We start from the raw sequence: 16,200 nt of genomic DNA, 5'->3' as shown, positions 1-16,200 counted from the left end.
GACATAAGAAAAAGAGAAAGCGAGGCGGACAAAAGGAACTATGGATGGGGCAGCCATCCTCTACCTCTTTCTGAAGTTGGGCTTTTTCTTTCTCCATATCGAGGAAGACAACCTTCAGCATCCCTACCTCAAGTTTAAACTTTTCCATGTCCTCTTCCAACTCTTCACCAGAAACACCGGGAACAGGTGCTGAACGTCTGAAGGGAGGCTGACTTATACCAAATTCGTTGAGATCGTCTTCTGAACTTGCAGTATTCTCCTCAGTTTGACGTAAATCAGCACGGCTTGTGACGGTGCCATCACAAGCTGGTTGCTTCTTCATCCTGTCCTCACATAAGGAGTTTGCATTCGATTCAGCTGCAGAGTCCTCTGGTCCAGACTCTCTCTGCTCAGGTATGGTGATAAGGGCAGTGCTTCTTGCTCTCGCAGTAGGACGCTCAATGACTTCCCCATCTTCTTCATCACTTGAATCTTCTTCTGCAGAGGCGGATCCAGCTGTGGCCTGTTCTTCTCTGATGTCATGTCTTGATTTAAACAGTTCACCAAACTTTTCTTTTAATTCACCAGCGACACTCTTGAAGGTGGACTTTACCTCTCTTTTCTCCACCTCTACCCAGAGCTTCTCATAACGTTTTTCCCATGGCACGCCACCGCTTTCTCCAGCACTGCACTGATCTCTAAACTCGTTATCCTTTTTTCTATTGTCAGATTTATTTACATCTAATTCACTTCTATCTACTGCATCATCTTTCTCCTTTGATGGCATGAGTGGACATAAAACAAAGAACAGACAAGACAAAAATGCAAAAACTGAGACTTGATAAAATATTCGAGAAAATATTCAGGCAACAGTGCATTCTCATTCTTCTTCCTATATTTTCATCATAGAAAATACTCATGTTTACAGGATTATTAAATAACATACTTGATATCTTGACTGATCCTTTTCTTTTTAGACTCTAAAACTGAAATAAGTGATTTCTGGCATGGTAAACATGCCAGTAGTAAACACAGTAAAGCTGTCAGGAAACCATATGCAGTCAAATAGAATCAGCAGCTCAAATCAGGATGTCAGACATAATAATGTGTGTGCCACCTGCAAGCCTGAAAGAGGCAGTGGTCTTTCTTTAGAGTATAGGATAAATTCCATTTTTGGGGTTGTGTCATTTTATTTGTCCATAATAATTCCAGTATGTTTTTATGTGATATAAAAATGTCATTTTGCATATCATTGCAATAGCATCATACATTTATGTTCCCTAGTGTAGCTATAGAGAAACAGCTGCATGTGGGAGATACTTCAACAACCTCTGACAAAACATAGCACTTATACTTTTTTAAACTGCTGCTGCTAAATGTAGAAATAACTTGTTTTTCAACATGAGGCAAAAACGCACCACAAAGGAATAGATACCAGCAGCTGATGGAGTGTAAACAAAGACTCCACCAAGTATTGATGGAGAACTCAGTAGATGCACTCCATGTGGCAAGAAGCAAATTGATTGAAATGCCAGATGTGGTTACATGGAGGAAATTGAGGGCTTTAAGCAGCTGCTTAAAAAATTTGACCCAAAATGTGACAATACTGAGCAGCTCCTGATGAGTTACAAGTTTTTTTGTACTTTTACCCAACATGTCCAGGGAAAACACTACCTAGACTACTTTTGTACATTACATTTATGCTGTGTCACTGCTATTGCACTATAATGCTGTTGCGGGTGGCAACTTCATTCAACAGATCCACAGTGTTATCCACAGTTAAAAAATAAATAAAAAATAAAATAAAATAAAAAGAATGGAAAATGCTCTTTATTGACTTACACTTATAAATGCTGCAAACATCAATAAAACATTAATTTTGGTTTAAAAAATATTTAGATTTTTCTTGAAATATCATGATGTAATTTTGAGGTTAATTTGAGGCCAGCCAAATGGTGTTAACATATTTATTTTGTCTACCAGAATTACAAATGATCTAATGATGAAGCAATGTCATAAATATGTGTGAACAAATTTACCAGAACATATCATTTTGTGCTGTTTATTCCTTTGATTAGGAATTAGGAATGCCTTGGTACGTTTTATTTTCCATGTCTGAAACAAAAATAAATCAAGAGAAATACTTAGTAGGGATGGCCATTTTACCACTATTTCTCACCTTTTGTTGCTGCTCTTCAAATTCTGTGATGATTTCACTGTCTTTCTCCATCAGTGAGGGGTCAGCGGACCCTAATAAAGAAACAGAGACATCAGACAAAGCAAAGGGCACAAGTTCATAAAAAGGCAAGGCTAAAAAGACCAAAGAACCTTACTTGGTTTAACCGTTACTTGAGGCTCAGCCATATTTTGTAGTGGATTGTCATTTTCAGCTGTTTTGCAAGATGTTATGTTTTCAGTTTCCCAATCAGATTCTGAATTAGAACGAATAAAAGAGGAAAACCGCCAAGAATAGGTTAGGAATATATCTTTTTTAATCATTATTATTCATGTGAATAATAAAGATGATAATAATAATCATCATAATAGTAACAAAGTTCTTGCTATGCGTTACCTTCTTCACTCTCTAGTTTCTGAGGGACCGTCTTCCGCGTACGAGGTTGGGGCTGAGGAACAGCTTGAGAGGGTGTGCTGGGCAGTCTCTTGTCTGGGCTGATGCTCTTCTGATGCGTCAGTGTTGCTGTGGCAACATCATCTTTGTCCTGGTCCTTATCAGATGAACTGGAGCACTCTGGAATTTTCTCAACTACAGGGCACGCAACCCTGTGACCAGACAGGGCTCCCATACTGGCAGTACTGGCTGAATCCCAGTCCGATGCATCTGTCAAATTAATGCAGGAAGCTTTATATCAGTTCAACCAAATGAGCCTAATCTGTTGCTGAAGACTAGAGTTTACACTGGGAGAACACTGATGCAAAGCAATGGAAAAGATCAGGGGTGGGCTGTTACACTACCAAACTACTACTGGGGTCTCAGGGAAGAAATCACAGCTACAAAACTGTTTTTATGGCTATTTAGTTTCTTAATTTATCTTTACTGACCTGCTTTTTGAGCTTAAAAAGGTTTAATGAGAAAAATAAAAGATAGAAAACTCAGTATTAAACACAAGCCTAAAAAAAAAAAAAAAAGAAGTTTCTGATGGTGTGCAGCACAACTGCAGGTAGCATATATGTAATGATGCAAATGGTTACAAATTTGGTGGGACAAGGTTTTTTGATGCTATGCTTGAGTTATATGGTTCTCTTAGATAGAGATGGGAGAAAAAGGAGAGAGCCTGGAGTGAGAAAAGGGAGCAAAATCTTAGGAATTGATGCAAGAATGTTCTAAAAATGTGTTACTGTAACTTGAGTCCAGTTATTGCTTTTATGATCCATGGAACCTTTGCTTTCCATATTACACTATTTCGTTTTCAGCAAACTCTACAATGTATAATCTAAAAATCCTTGTTACAGCTTACCTTCCAGATCATCAACATCACCCAGACCAAGCTCTTCCATTACATCTAGAAAAGCGGAGCAAAGCATGGTGTTAAAAATCAAAAAAGGTTTTCACAGTAACAAATTATTTCATTTGATTTTGAATAAATTCACCTGTCTTTCGGCTGACATCGCCTTCAGGCTTCCTCAAAACATTAGGTGGTACCCATTTTGCCCTCTCCGTCTAGTACAAAGGGAAAATATTATTATTTTACTTAACTGAATTACAGATAATATTATTTTTTATAAAATAAAATGCTTAACCTACCTCTTTCTGTACTTTATTGTACTGATCGGCAGGTTCACCTTCAAGATTGTCATTACTGCTGCTGGCAACTGTAAGAGGCAAGATGACTTACTTACATTTGCCAAAACACAACGTCTATGAAAAATCGAACAACATTGATGAAGCTGGATGAGTTTGCCAGAACTCTGTAAAAAGCATTCCCATGCAAATGAGCTCATTGTTAATTAGTATGAACACACATGCTTAGCCTTTAGAAAAGCATTTCAACTCCCAGCACAGTTTCATTGGGTAACAAGTTCAGCATCAGCCAATATGAATAACATTTACAATAACAAGCAAGCTTAGTGCAAACCTGGGGGCCACTTAATCTGGCAAAATAAGGTTTATGGGCAGCAGGCAGGATGAAGTACAGTATACTGCATGCATTCTATTATTCTGATCATGAGGTGAAGTTCAGGCCTCTGGTATGGTTTGCATGCTGATCCTCTGACCTATAAATCAAGATATTCATACCCCCTCCCTGGCTGACTCTTGGCCTGCCTACACTCCTCCGAGGCTCTAGCACTGCCATCTTATTGCCTCTATCCCCTCTTACAAATGAGGGAACATATAACAAGTCTACAAAAGAAATGTAAAAAAGAAATGTTGGAGGCTTTTTGATTGACACAAGTTACATTGCACTGCACATTCCACATCATGTTAAAGCTTGAACCAGAACTGACAGAGAAAATGTACAAAGTAAAGCACACTTTTCTATACTTACGATCAAATAAAGTCTCACTGTTTCTGCAGCATGAAATGGTGCTTGGAATGATATGGAAAAAAAAATCCAAAACAAATAAAGGAATTTACAAAGTAGACTTACTCTTTTTAATCTCTTCTTTCTCTCCTTCATTCTGACTATTTAATCCTCGTTTCTGCTCGTCAATATTCAGGTTTTCTGAGTGGGACTGAAAAATGAGGCTGGTCTGTGAGAATCAGGTTGGCAAACATTGGATCCTGCATGTCATTTAAAACTTTATCTTTACTGTACCTCAGAGCTCCATGAACTCTGGTCATCCTCACCCCCCTCTAGACCCAGCTCAGACAGGAAATCTGTTTAGAACATTAAGAGTGATGGTTAGCAACAGGATGAAAAAAGTCTTTTAAGTACAGCTTATTTCATTTCCTGGGTCTAGTAATTACAGCTATAGTTTAAGTGTTGTTTTGTTTGTCCACAAAATTATACAAAACAAATTTACTAGGCTGATTATTTAAGGTAAACTTTGTGAAGAAGTGGAGCATTGCTAAACAAATAACTCACTAAATGATGGCAAAAATGTTCTTTAAAACTGCAATGTGAAAGGGTTTTTGTTTTTCCATGCATCCTTTATTCAGCCAGGAATGAGATACAAGATTTTTAGCCTCTCATAATAACATGAATCTCATCAGACAATACTGGAAATGCGTGCTGTACCAAAGTAAAGCAAATCAAGTACACCTTAAATTAGCACCTGATCATTTGTCAATTACAGCTTTTTGCTGCGCTGCACAGCCTGAAGTTTCTTCAACAAGGAACAGTATGTTAAAACACTGCAAATTTCTAATGTCTGCCACAGTAGAAGCTGAAGATCATCATCTGTTGTTTAGAAACACATTGAATTTAGCACAAGATTATATCCAAGATGAAATCATACGCAAAGAGTGCTCACTTGTGTCTGTGCTGCAAAGCAACAGAAGTAACTCATTCAGCCACCTGAACACGCACCACTAACTCTAGCATGACTAATACATGAAGGCCAAGGAAAAGAATGCAATGGCTGCTGAAGTGAATCTCCCAACACCAACTCAGAGGTCGTCAACAAAGTGAGCCTGTGCAACACGTCCGCATATTCGTCCAGATCACAAAGGCGCACCAAAATCACCAACGCAAACACCAAACATTTGTCCAATACAGACAGTGAGTAATGAAGGTTCTGGGAAATATTCAGCTTACTGGACAAAAGATGTTGTCCCCACACAGGGTTATTTTTTCAAATTGAAAATACCTGTATTGTATGAATCTCACACCTGTCATGTACTTTGTAACAAGTTTCATTCACATCTGTCATGCAGGTACAGTGACTAGAGAAAAAGTCTGTATTGGCTTCTAAGTGATGGTATTTAGGAGACCCTATTTCAACACCTTCATTTCATTAACTTGTAACTAAAAGGAATGTAGCATAATGTAAAAGTGAAACCCTGTTGATTTAACTGTTTGATTTAACTGTTTTAAGTTTTGGTTTTTAAATTGTGATTTTCGTCTAAGACAAACAGTGAATTTTGATGCAAAGATTTGTACATTAGCAGGAATTTAGCACAAGGATGTGAAAGAAGAGTTACATTTACATGAAAGTGCAATAAAAAGTGTTTCTGTTAATAAAATCAATTAATAATCGTGACAAATTACTGACAAGTTAGCTACTGCATCTACTGAATCCTACTAATCCTATTACAGTTCCCATTAACCATACATACTTTAGACTGAAAAAGATGCCAAAATAGTGTCTAAAAAAGAAATAAAGAATTAAGTAAAGGTCATGACTTAAAATTCTTTTACCTGTTTAGCTTACATCCGTCTACTAATGTCCAGTAATTATAGAAGGCCTGCTTGTGAACTAGGCTAACAGTGATTAGTGCTCACCTGCTGGCCTATGTTACATCCTCTTTGTGCTCAAAGTGGCAAACCCCCTGGGGTGCCTGTCTCTTACACACCATGTCTGGCAAGAGTGACAGCTTTGCAGCTCTGCATCTCACTTTTGAGTTATAGCTGGTGGACAGTGCTACATTACTGGACTGCAACACTCAATTGTACCACACCACAGCTAAAATGCAAAGCATTTTTAAATAATTTTTTTTTTTTTTAATTGAAGCATTTAAAATAGGTTGCCAATATAAACACTGTCTATTTTTTTCTATTCATTAGGTATTTTGTGAGAGGTGACATTTTCATTGAGCAAACTTTGTAATGTCCAGATAGTTGTTAATAAGGTGCTTTAAAGCAAAGACATGTAGAGGTCATGGATTAAGTCTCTCATTTTTATTTTGTACTGGATTTTACGGTGAAAACTTCAAGCATTTTTATTGCTTGATACAAAACATCATTAGGTTAACAGGTGGATCCTCCTGTTTCAATGCAGCTAGCCAAGCAACAAGGAACCACCTCCTGCTTAAAAAGGCAGACAGTGAAAGTGAACAGTATCCTTGATTTTAACATAAAACTCATTGTTGGAGCCAGGGGCAGCACAAAGGTGATCCCCTTAAACCGATTTTTAGTTTTAGTCTCCTTATACTCCCCTGGGTTACTGGTTCTGTTACTAGTTAGCTAACACAAACTAATGTCTATTGACCACAACCAACCAAACAACCCAGTGATGTAACATTCTGTACTGATACAATATGGCGCTAAACATGTTTCAAAAACTTTAATTTTAAGCACTTATTTCATAAATTCTGCTTCACAGGCAGTGTTACATAGGGATGGGTATCGAAAACCGGTTCTTGTTGAGAACCGGTTCCCACTGTTTCAATTCCTTGGAATTGTTTGCCATTTTTGCAAACGATTCCCTTATCGATTCCAGTCGCCCCGAATGACGTCACCACGTTGTGGAGCGTCATTTACTTGGCAGGAAACACGGCGCCTAAGCGGCTTAAATGCTCAAAAGTTTGGTTATACTTCACGAGAACGGATGACAACAGGGCAACTTGCAATACTTGCAAAGTAGATATTTCATTTAAGGGAGGAAACACTACAAATATACAAAAGCATTTGCTCACAAAACACACGATAACCTTAAATGAATCTTTTTAATTCCGCTCCGGACTCGTGAATCTCAACCCAGCAGCAGCGGTAACGTTTGCACGTCCTCTCCTGTTAATGCGGCAGGTAAATAATCAACTAACAGTGCATATTATGTTAGCGTGATCTGCCTTATTACAAAACCTGCCATTACTGTGCATTTAGGTGACCATGATGAGAGAGACAGACAGAGTCTGGCTCAGATGCTGGCAGTTCTCGCTGCAGTCTACCGGTAGCGTCTCCTTTCAGGCAAGGATAGACGAATGTCACCGAGCAGTGACTAAGTTTGTGGTCAAAGATTTGCACCCATTTGCCACAGCAGATGCCCCGATTTTCGGTAAGTGAATGTGTTTAATTGTAGGCAGGGACATTACTGGATATTCTTGTGTAATTGCTACTGAATAATTTATGTTATACTTTGTTATTGCTACAGAAGAATATTTATTTTATTATTTTACATTTACAATTTTTTTCCTGGGGACCCTGAGATGCTCCATTGAAGAGCCGTAGGCTGTGGATCTCTTAAGATCTCACTGTTGGGTTTGTAAGGCCATGTTACTCCTAAATTTCTATCTTGTTCAAAGAGAAGATATAAAACAAAGTTCTAAGCTAATCGACCTTAGTGTTCTCCTTTTTTAAAAAGAATCGATAAGAGAATCGATAAAGAATCGAATCGTTAAACAGAATCGAAAATGGAATCGGAATCGTGAAAATCTTATCAATACCCATCCCTAGTGTTACACCTCTGTCAAGAGCAGGGCTCTATAGCGTAAATTAGCCTTTATATATTTAGTGAGGAGATATGGTAGAACCGTTACGTTCTACCCTCTATATCTATGGGTCACTAGAAAATGATGCTTTGAAAAGCTTTTAAAAAAGAGAGAGCAAAGTTTATAAATGATGGCCTCCAACCTATGACGAAGCATTTATAAATTGTCCCCTCACATGGGGTCACTAATAAGTATAAAAATTTTGTCAGTCATATGCTATGGCCTTTGAAGTCACTAGTAGTTTCCCAGGCATGAGAGAGACTGGCACTAAAAGAATCCTGAATTGAAATCTATCGGAGAATCCTGCAACAATAAAGATTGTGTCAGTTTTGAGGAGTTTAATCAGATCTGACTGATTATACTACAGACTTGCTTCTATAAGGTCTTTGATCTTTGGTAGACTGGTGTTTTATTGCCATGGCGGAGTTCTAGGCACAGTACAGCCACACTCACATTAGACACTAATAGCAATTACAGAGCTACCCTCCGACCGATTCAACAGTCACTTACAATAAGCACTTCTGCACAATGGTTTTTAGTATTGTTAACTCCTGTGGACCACCATTTTCCTGACATATGAGCATTTGCTGGTTCTGTAGAAAGTAACTCCTCTTTACCCCTCTTCTTCTCTTTAGAAACTTCGGCCTCAGGAGCAGGCGAATTGGCGTCACAAGACTCTCCACTTTCTTCAAGCTGATTATTCTCAGCTGATTCGTCTCCTTCTTCCTCCTCCTCTTGTTCCCCCTCTTTGTCATTATCACCCTCATCCTCTTCCTCATCCTCATCCTCAGTGGAATCTTCCTTCTGTGTGTGGGAAAAAAATGGAAATATTCAAAACTGTGCATGGTAAATCCCATTTTTCTGTGAGTATGCATCCACAGGTCACATTTGATATACATACAAGCTAAGCTAGGAACAAGGACGTGAATATAACTGTCTTAAAGGTCTTGGCCTAGCTATAGAGGACAGACTATTAATAGCCAAACTAAATGAGACAAACACAAGTAAAAATATTCCCGTTTTACCTGAATGCCAGAGCATATCATGTATATGTTTTCTGCCTCATCAGGTGAGTCTACATCAACGTCATCAATGTCAGTCTGAGGTAGTGCTTCATCTGAAAATGTGTTCACATCTGAATCACTGTTCCGACAAGCTGTGGTTTGACGTTTGATGGGTGGGCATGAAAATGTCTTTTCCTTTATTGGTTTTTCATTAATCTCCTCTGACAACACTCTAGTTTGGTTTTCAAATGGAACGTATGCAGTTAATCTAGCTTCATGCTCATCATCTGCATCGATACCTTCACAAAGGCCTCCATCAACAGTTTTATCAGAATCGTCTCCTACTGTGGACATTTTAACTGTAGCATTGACAAAATCGTACTGCAGCTTCTGGATCTTGCTGTCAGAGTCTTCACTCGTCTCATCATCTTTGCGGACACTGTATTTCTTAACAACCTCCAGCTTTTCTTCTTCCAGTTCAACATTTTCTGCAAGCATATCATTTTCACCGATAACGGACTGAGGAACCAATTCACCATCTTCATCATGCTGATTATCCCTTTTAGCGTCTTCTGCCACCTTCTTGTGTACTGTAGATGTGGACTTCAATTTTGGAGACAAGAGCTTGGTTGAGTCGGGTATCTTCAGGATATCCTCACTGTGTAAAACATCACTGTCATTCATCGCAATTTTCTCTTGCTTTTCTGAGCCATTGCTTTCATCTTCATCATCCCAACAGCTTTCATCTTCTTCAACTTCATCATTCCCCAAAAGTTGGTTTTCATCATCCAGTGCCGATGAAAGTACTGGTGAGGGGTCATCTGACTCTTTCTCAATACTTTCTCTGACCTCTTCTTCCTTAGACTCTAATTGCATCTCTCCGGTCTCATTTGCTTTGGAAACTGGGGACACCACTTCACAATTAGAGTTAGTGCCAAAATCATTTTGGTCTTTATTTTCAGAGGAATCCCACTCTGATTCATCTACAGCTGCTTGGTTTCTGGACTGAGAAGAGGTTTTTGGACCTAGACCAGACAGTGACTTGTGGTTGTCTATAACCTCCTTAAGTGTAAAACATTTTGGAGATGCAACTGGTGATGAAGAATCCCATTGGCTATCTGGATGTTCTTCATTTGACTGGAGCAATGTGTTTTTTAAATGCAATAATGATGCTTCTGGTGCTTGAACAGTGCTTTTCTGATCAAAAACCTCATTGCTTACCTCAGGTATGTCAATATCACTGTCCTCTAATGAAGATCCCCATGAGGACCGGAGTTTCACTCCTGTGGAAACTTTGTTGTGCGATCCACAATCATCTTTACCATCAGAAGTGCTGTCTGTGTTTTTTATGCCAAGTTCAGGTAATAGATTTGTTTGATTAGCAAGCAAATGTTTGTCCTCCTCATTATCACTGTCATTCCACTCCATATCACCACGATTCTGTTTATTGCCCCATGAGTCTTCATCATCCTTTTCTGTGTCTCTCTCACATTCCTTCATATCCTCGCCTGGTGAATGAGTTTCTGGACAATGTCGTGTTGAATCCTGGCCTGAAATTACGTTTTGATCCGATGAACTCAAATATTTCTTTCCCAGGCTGTCATCTTCATCTGAAAACTTAGATTCTACTCTTATGGCTGACACAACGCAATCCTCCACTATATGTAATGTGGCTGGAGTAACAAAGCTCGATGTCCCAGCGGGGTGCATGAGGTTGGTGCTTAAAGTCTTTGTTTTGGTATTTTTCTCTGAGGTATCTGCACTCTCACGTACAACTCCAAGAAATGTTTCACTCTTTGAAGTGATGCCAGCATCATGTGTGATCTGAGGGGCTTTAAATTCTGTAGTGCTAGCCACGCAGTTGCTATCATCCTCCTGATCCTCCTCTTCAGAGCCTTCTTCTTCTTCTTCTTCTTCTTCTATTTCTTCTTCTTCCTCGTCCTCCTCCTCTTCCCCTTCATCACTTTCTTCATCATCTTCTTCCTCTTCATTAGACTCCTCTTCTTCATCCTCTTCATCGTCTTCCTCTCCCTCTTCTTCGCCATCCTCCTCTTCAGAGTCATCTGCATCTGAACTTCTTTCTTGAGACAATGGTCTTGATTTAGTACCCAGAGGTTGTTCAGAGTGTTTTCTTTCCCCCTGTTCAGCTGCACAGCCAGCTTGTTTTAAGATTTTAGGGAAAAAGACAAAAATCTGTCAGACACAAGCATGTAACAAAGGTTCAACAGAAATTTTTCACCTTTCTGTAGTGTGGAAGCGGAGTGGAAGTCATGTGGGATGCACTGGTAAGGAAGGTAATGGGAGTGGGATCTACTGGATGCTGAAGACCTTTGCTGGATGACAAAGCCTTTGGGAGGGATGGGATTCTCTGAACTCTATTTTCACTTTCTGGCTCAGAGTCTGAGCCACTCAACGATGTGTCAGCTCGTGCCGAAGCTACTGGACAAAGAGGGATAGAAGGTTACTACCTAAAACTACAAACTATGGATTAAAAAAGGCTGAAAGATTCTTGGTACCTTCTCCCTTTTTAGATGCAATCATTTTGCTGAGGTCAACTTTCAGAGGTTTCTGCAAGTCAGAAAATTAAATGAAAGTCAGGGCAAAATTACAACAATACAATATAAAAGAAGAATGAGTAGTTCCAACCTTTTCAATTAAAACAGATTCATCATCATCATCTGATGATGGCCAATCATCTGCAGCCCTTTTTGAAACACTAAAGAAGAGGAGGAAGAAAATGGTCATAGCAAGGAAGTCGGCTTAAGTATAAACTGTAGACAGCATTAAGAAATTAGCTCACCGACTTAGTGACTCTGACTGAGAATTATCTTCAAAATCTGCAAGAAAGCAGGAAAACATATTTTCAGCTCAGCCTGATCTGAAACAAATCATTGAAGTAATATTTCAATAGGACAACTTTTGAATGGTGAAATCTTTAGAAGATTTAAATGTTGACACACACAAATTATATATATATTTATTCACCACGTAACAGTGTCAGCAGATGTATTATCATTCAGTTATCCCTCTAATTTGCCCCAGTGAGTTTTTGTTCTTCATTGATACTAGCTAACATGAAAAGTCATGAAACTGCGATGTGAGAAAGTGAAATTTATGGGCTAACCTAGTTAGTGTTAGTGTCCCTGTATTTATTAAAATATTTGCTGTCACTGTATTGCTATTTTATTTTTTAATCGAGCCTAAGAGGCAGCAGGAAAAATTGCATTTCCAAAACAAATTTCCCTATATTTAATAATCATCCCCATAGCTGTTAATGGTTTTAAAAAGGGGACAAAAAACAGACAGATTTTGCTAACAAAGTCTAGCTAAGGAAAGCAATACCTCTCCCTGCTTCATCTGCTCCATGCTCTAGAGCCAGTCAAGAGGTAATGCATGAGGAATAAGTAAAATGACCAAAGTCAATTATTAATAGACATGATAATAATGATTTTCAGTCGCTTTGATGTGATAAAATAAATTGCATACCATCTCTGTCAGTGGCTGGTCCTCCCAAAGAGAAGCCTGCTTCAAGATCTTGGGAAGGACCGCTCAGCATTTTTTTCTTCTTCTTGCTCAGATCTTGATGTGATAGTGAGGCCCTGTCCGAACGCTGGGTATCATGCTCTATGATCAGGTGGGAACAACTGACAAAAAGAGAGGAGAGACCTAAAATGTCATAATGTCATGACTGCTGAGAAACTTTAGCAAACTAAGAGTTAAGGAGAAACATTAATAAATTATTAAAATAAAATAACATCAAAAATAAATTATTACAACCCATTTGTGGGCTTTGGCTATTTAGTTTCTTTCATTTCTGTATTAAAATCCAACATAAATGTATAAATTACAGAAGAAATACCCATATACAAGCACAAAGACATATTCTTTTGAAAAAGTGTGCTTACGAGTGATGCCCATTTATTCCTGCATAGTTATCAGCTGAACATCCTTTGGTATCCTTTAGTGTGGTATCTGCATCAAACTGCAGGAGCAGCTTTACCATACAGACTTCGCCATTTCCAGCAGCTATCATTAATGGGGACCTGCAGGTAAAAATCAATTGCAGCAACATGTTCAACCATGCCAAATAATGAGTAACACACATTAACATAATCCAAAGTGAATCACAAAGGTGTCATCGCTTAACCTTTGATCTTGATCCACAGAATTCACATCAGCAGTCTCCTTGAGGAGAAACTGAGCCATCTCAATATGGTTCTCTCGCACTGCTACTATCAAAGGCGTGAAACCCTCCTAAAATATAGATTACAGTTAAAATCACAGTTAAAATTCTTGCCCACTGGACAGTGCTTTCCATACGCACTCAAGAGTATCCTCATTTTCTCATTTCTCATTTATTTATTTATTTCACACTTGGTACAACAGATCAAACAAACCAACCACACTTTCTATCAATAAAGCACTACAACCATGTGTGAAAAGGAGCAGGAAGAAGAAAATATTCTTATTAAATATCCTGATGTTCACCCTAAAGCAGAGAAACTGCAAAGTAGGGGACAGAAAGAAAAAAGTCACCTTGTTCTGGGAATTGATTTGAGCCCCATGTTGCAGCAGGAGGACAGCAGTGGGGACGGATGGGATGTTTGCCGCTAAATGTAGTGCCGTATTGCCATTGATGTCCATCAGATTAGGGTCAGCATGATTTTCCAGCAGTATGCTCACACAGTTGTCATGCTGGCCCTGAACTGCCTGTTATTAGATGAGAATTAACATTAATGGGCCAAAACAAGACGTGAGGAAAAATGAATTTTTACAATTTATTAAGAGTCACCAACTTGAAGCGCCATCATCCAAGATTACCTTCATTAAGGCAGATCTATTTTGATTGTCACATAGGTTAAGCTTGGCTTTGCTCTCAACGAGGAAGTGTACCACCTCGACATGACCACTAGCACAGGCAATATGCAGTGCGGTTCTGCAACAGTAATAAAAAGAGTGTTACATATGCAAGCACTGTTGTTCTAACAGACCTTACCAAGATTATAGGTGTTTTACAACTTTGGTTGGCTGTTTCTTCAGGCCAAACTACATTCATTTTCAATTCACTCACTTCCTTCTGACACCTACTAATTGTAGATGGTAACTAGATCCTACCTTGACACATAAGTGGAAAAGAAAAAAAGGCAGTGTCATGTATGGGTACAGCTGGCAGCTTTCTGCTAACATTTAAGTGAGTGCCAAAATCCAGAAAATGCAAAAATATTTATTAGTGTTTTCATCCCCACTTACCTGTTCTCTTTGTCAAGTTGATTGACATCATTCTTCTTAGCCAACTGCTTCAGCTTTGCCAAATCACCCGCTAAGGCAGCCTTGTGAACCTTCCCGAGGTCCTTGTCTTTCACTTCATAGCCAACAGAAAGCCTGCTTGCACTGTCTGGAGTGTCGGACGGGTGTTTTTTCTTTTTAGTGAAGCTGAATATCTTCTTCATTGTATATGCCACTAAAACATTACTTTAGCACCTGTCGCTACCTGCCACTCATCTGGAGGTCAACCACAGCCGACACTCCCATCCCTAAAATAAGACGTTCAAAGCGGATTAGAAGCCCTTGAAACAGTACTAAGCACTACAGCGTCGCTTATTATAAGGTATAATGCAACCACCGATATACAGAATTAGGTGGCTTTCGCGCGTTTACTCTATAATAATCGAGTGCATATATCAGAAGGCAATACGCAACACCGAGTACTTCATCACGGTGTTGGATGACAGCAGAACTTAGCTGTCATGCTAACGACATTCTTTGAGTCATACCTTACACAGATTCCTTTAACGATAAGGTATCGTGAGTAAGCTGCTGTTTTACGAGATTACGATAAAGCAGAGAACCTGTAGTAGACAGCGTTAGCTGAGGTCGCCGGGATTTTTTTTTTTTTATCATGCGTTTAGCTAGCGTTTGAGATTAAGAGCTGTTGCCATGGTAACTGACTGTACAATTGATACGTAGCTGAGGTTTTCCAATTTACTACTGTTCAAAATTGCCTAAACCTATTTTTTGTAGCGCAGTTGTGTAATACTGCTATATTACTGCATGTATTATCACTTCAAAATAAGTTATTGTAAAAAAAATATATGCATGTAGCTTCAACTGGCTCGTTACTGCGCCTCCCACGTCGTCACTTCAGCATTGATGCAAACCGCCACATTTAAAATGAATGTGTGGTAGAGTTGAGCATAACATGAATTGTCGCTATACGTCTGAAAAAAACATAAAGATCATTTTCAGCTTAAAAACACCCCACTTGTGCACGCATACAACTCAAAAACTATGGTTCAACCTTAACTCGGCTAACACAATGCTAATTAGCTAAGACGCTGAAAATCAAACCTGATGTAGATAATTGGTTAACTAGAGCAAAGAAGACGAATAATGTATCTGAAGATATTACACCCTACTTAATGCGAGCATGCGTGTAACTACAGCACACGAAGCCAAACACTAACCTGTTGATTGTCAGACTCAAACCATCACAGACCTAGACGAAAGCGAAGCAGCTCACAAATCCTTGCTGGTTGTTGGGGTTTTCAGGTAACCAATCAAAAATGAGCCGTGTGCAACGATGGGCCAATAGGCCGCTTAACTTCGTACACAAGGTTGGTTTACAAAGCAAAGAGAGTCATTACAGTCCATAGTGTAATAGCAGAGTTTTACCACTTGCTGGAGACATTTGACTGTAATCCTAAAGTTATATAGTTATTCCAAAAATACCTCAGCTGCACACAGTTTAATCTCAACAAAACGACTTACATTACAAAAAAACAACAACATGCTAAATCAGCATATATAATACATATATAATACATATACCAAACAATCTGATTTCTAAAATGCAGACACAGTTTTATAATCAATCACACACACCCCTCC

At 38.9% G+C, this 16,200-nt stretch overlaps 1 protein-coding gene across 11 annotated transcripts in view; it reads right to left on the bottom strand.

The window, feature by feature from the left end:
- LOC146382950 (alanine and arginine rich domain containing protein) overlaps positions 1-15,861 on the bottom strand; it is a 29,017-nt gene extending 13,156 nt beyond the window's left edge. For 4 of the 11 annotated variants that reach the window (XR_014800703.1, XM_084933988.1, XM_084933991.1 and 1 more), the window contains exons 1-23: positions 15,777-15,861; positions 14,563-15,530; positions 14,134-14,248; positions 13,849-14,022; positions 13,460-13,566; positions 13,218-13,355; positions 12,799-12,956; positions 12,655-12,681; positions 12,113-12,149; positions 11,959-12,028; positions 11,829-11,880; positions 11,552-11,751; positions 8,926-9,112; positions 4,755-4,816; positions 4,587-4,671; positions 4,235-4,339; positions 3,743-3,810; positions 3,589-3,658; positions 3,456-3,500; positions 2,552-2,818; positions 2,313-2,411; positions 2,159-2,229; positions 128-754 (exon numbers count right to left, since the gene is read on the bottom strand). Coding sequence is in view for 10 of the 11 variants with exons in the window: in XM_084933988.1 (XP_084790114.1) it covers positions 128-754; positions 2,159-2,229; positions 2,313-2,411; positions 2,552-2,818; positions 3,456-3,500; positions 3,589-3,658; positions 3,743-3,810; positions 4,235-4,339; positions 4,587-4,671; positions 4,755-4,816; positions 8,926-9,112; positions 11,552-11,751; positions 11,829-11,880; positions 11,959-12,028; positions 12,113-12,149; positions 12,655-12,681; positions 12,799-12,956; positions 13,218-13,355; positions 13,460-13,566; positions 13,849-14,022; positions 14,134-14,248; positions 14,563-14,762 (2,964 nt within the window). In the remaining variant the exon portion in view is untranslated. Of the gene's footprint in view, positions 1-127; positions 755-2,158; positions 2,230-2,312; positions 2,412-2,551; positions 2,819-3,455; positions 3,501-3,588; positions 3,659-3,742; positions 3,811-4,234; positions 4,340-4,586; positions 4,672-4,754; positions 4,817-8,925; positions 9,113-9,333; positions 11,472-11,551; positions 11,752-11,828; positions 11,881-11,958; positions 12,029-12,112; positions 12,150-12,654; positions 12,682-12,798; positions 12,957-13,217; positions 13,356-13,459; positions 13,567-13,848; positions 14,023-14,133; positions 14,249-14,562; positions 15,531-15,776 lie in introns of all 11 variants that reach the window. The other 7 variants (XM_084933990.1, XM_084933998.1, XM_084933996.1 and 4 more) reach the window with 7 other exon arrangements.
- Between the last annotated feature and the right edge of the window lie 339 nt (positions 15,862-16,200).

Source organism: Perissodus microlepis, chromosome 7 (genome assembly GCF_051167445.1).
Source record: "Perissodus microlepis isolate ML-2025 ecotype Zambia chromosome 7, ASM5116744v1, whole genome shotgun sequence".
Taxonomy (NCBI): domain Eukaryota; kingdom Metazoa; phylum Chordata; class Actinopteri; order Cichliformes; family Cichlidae; genus Perissodus; species Perissodus microlepis.
Note: the sequence above shows the minus strand (reverse complement) of the source record. Positions and strands in the feature narration are given on the sequence as shown.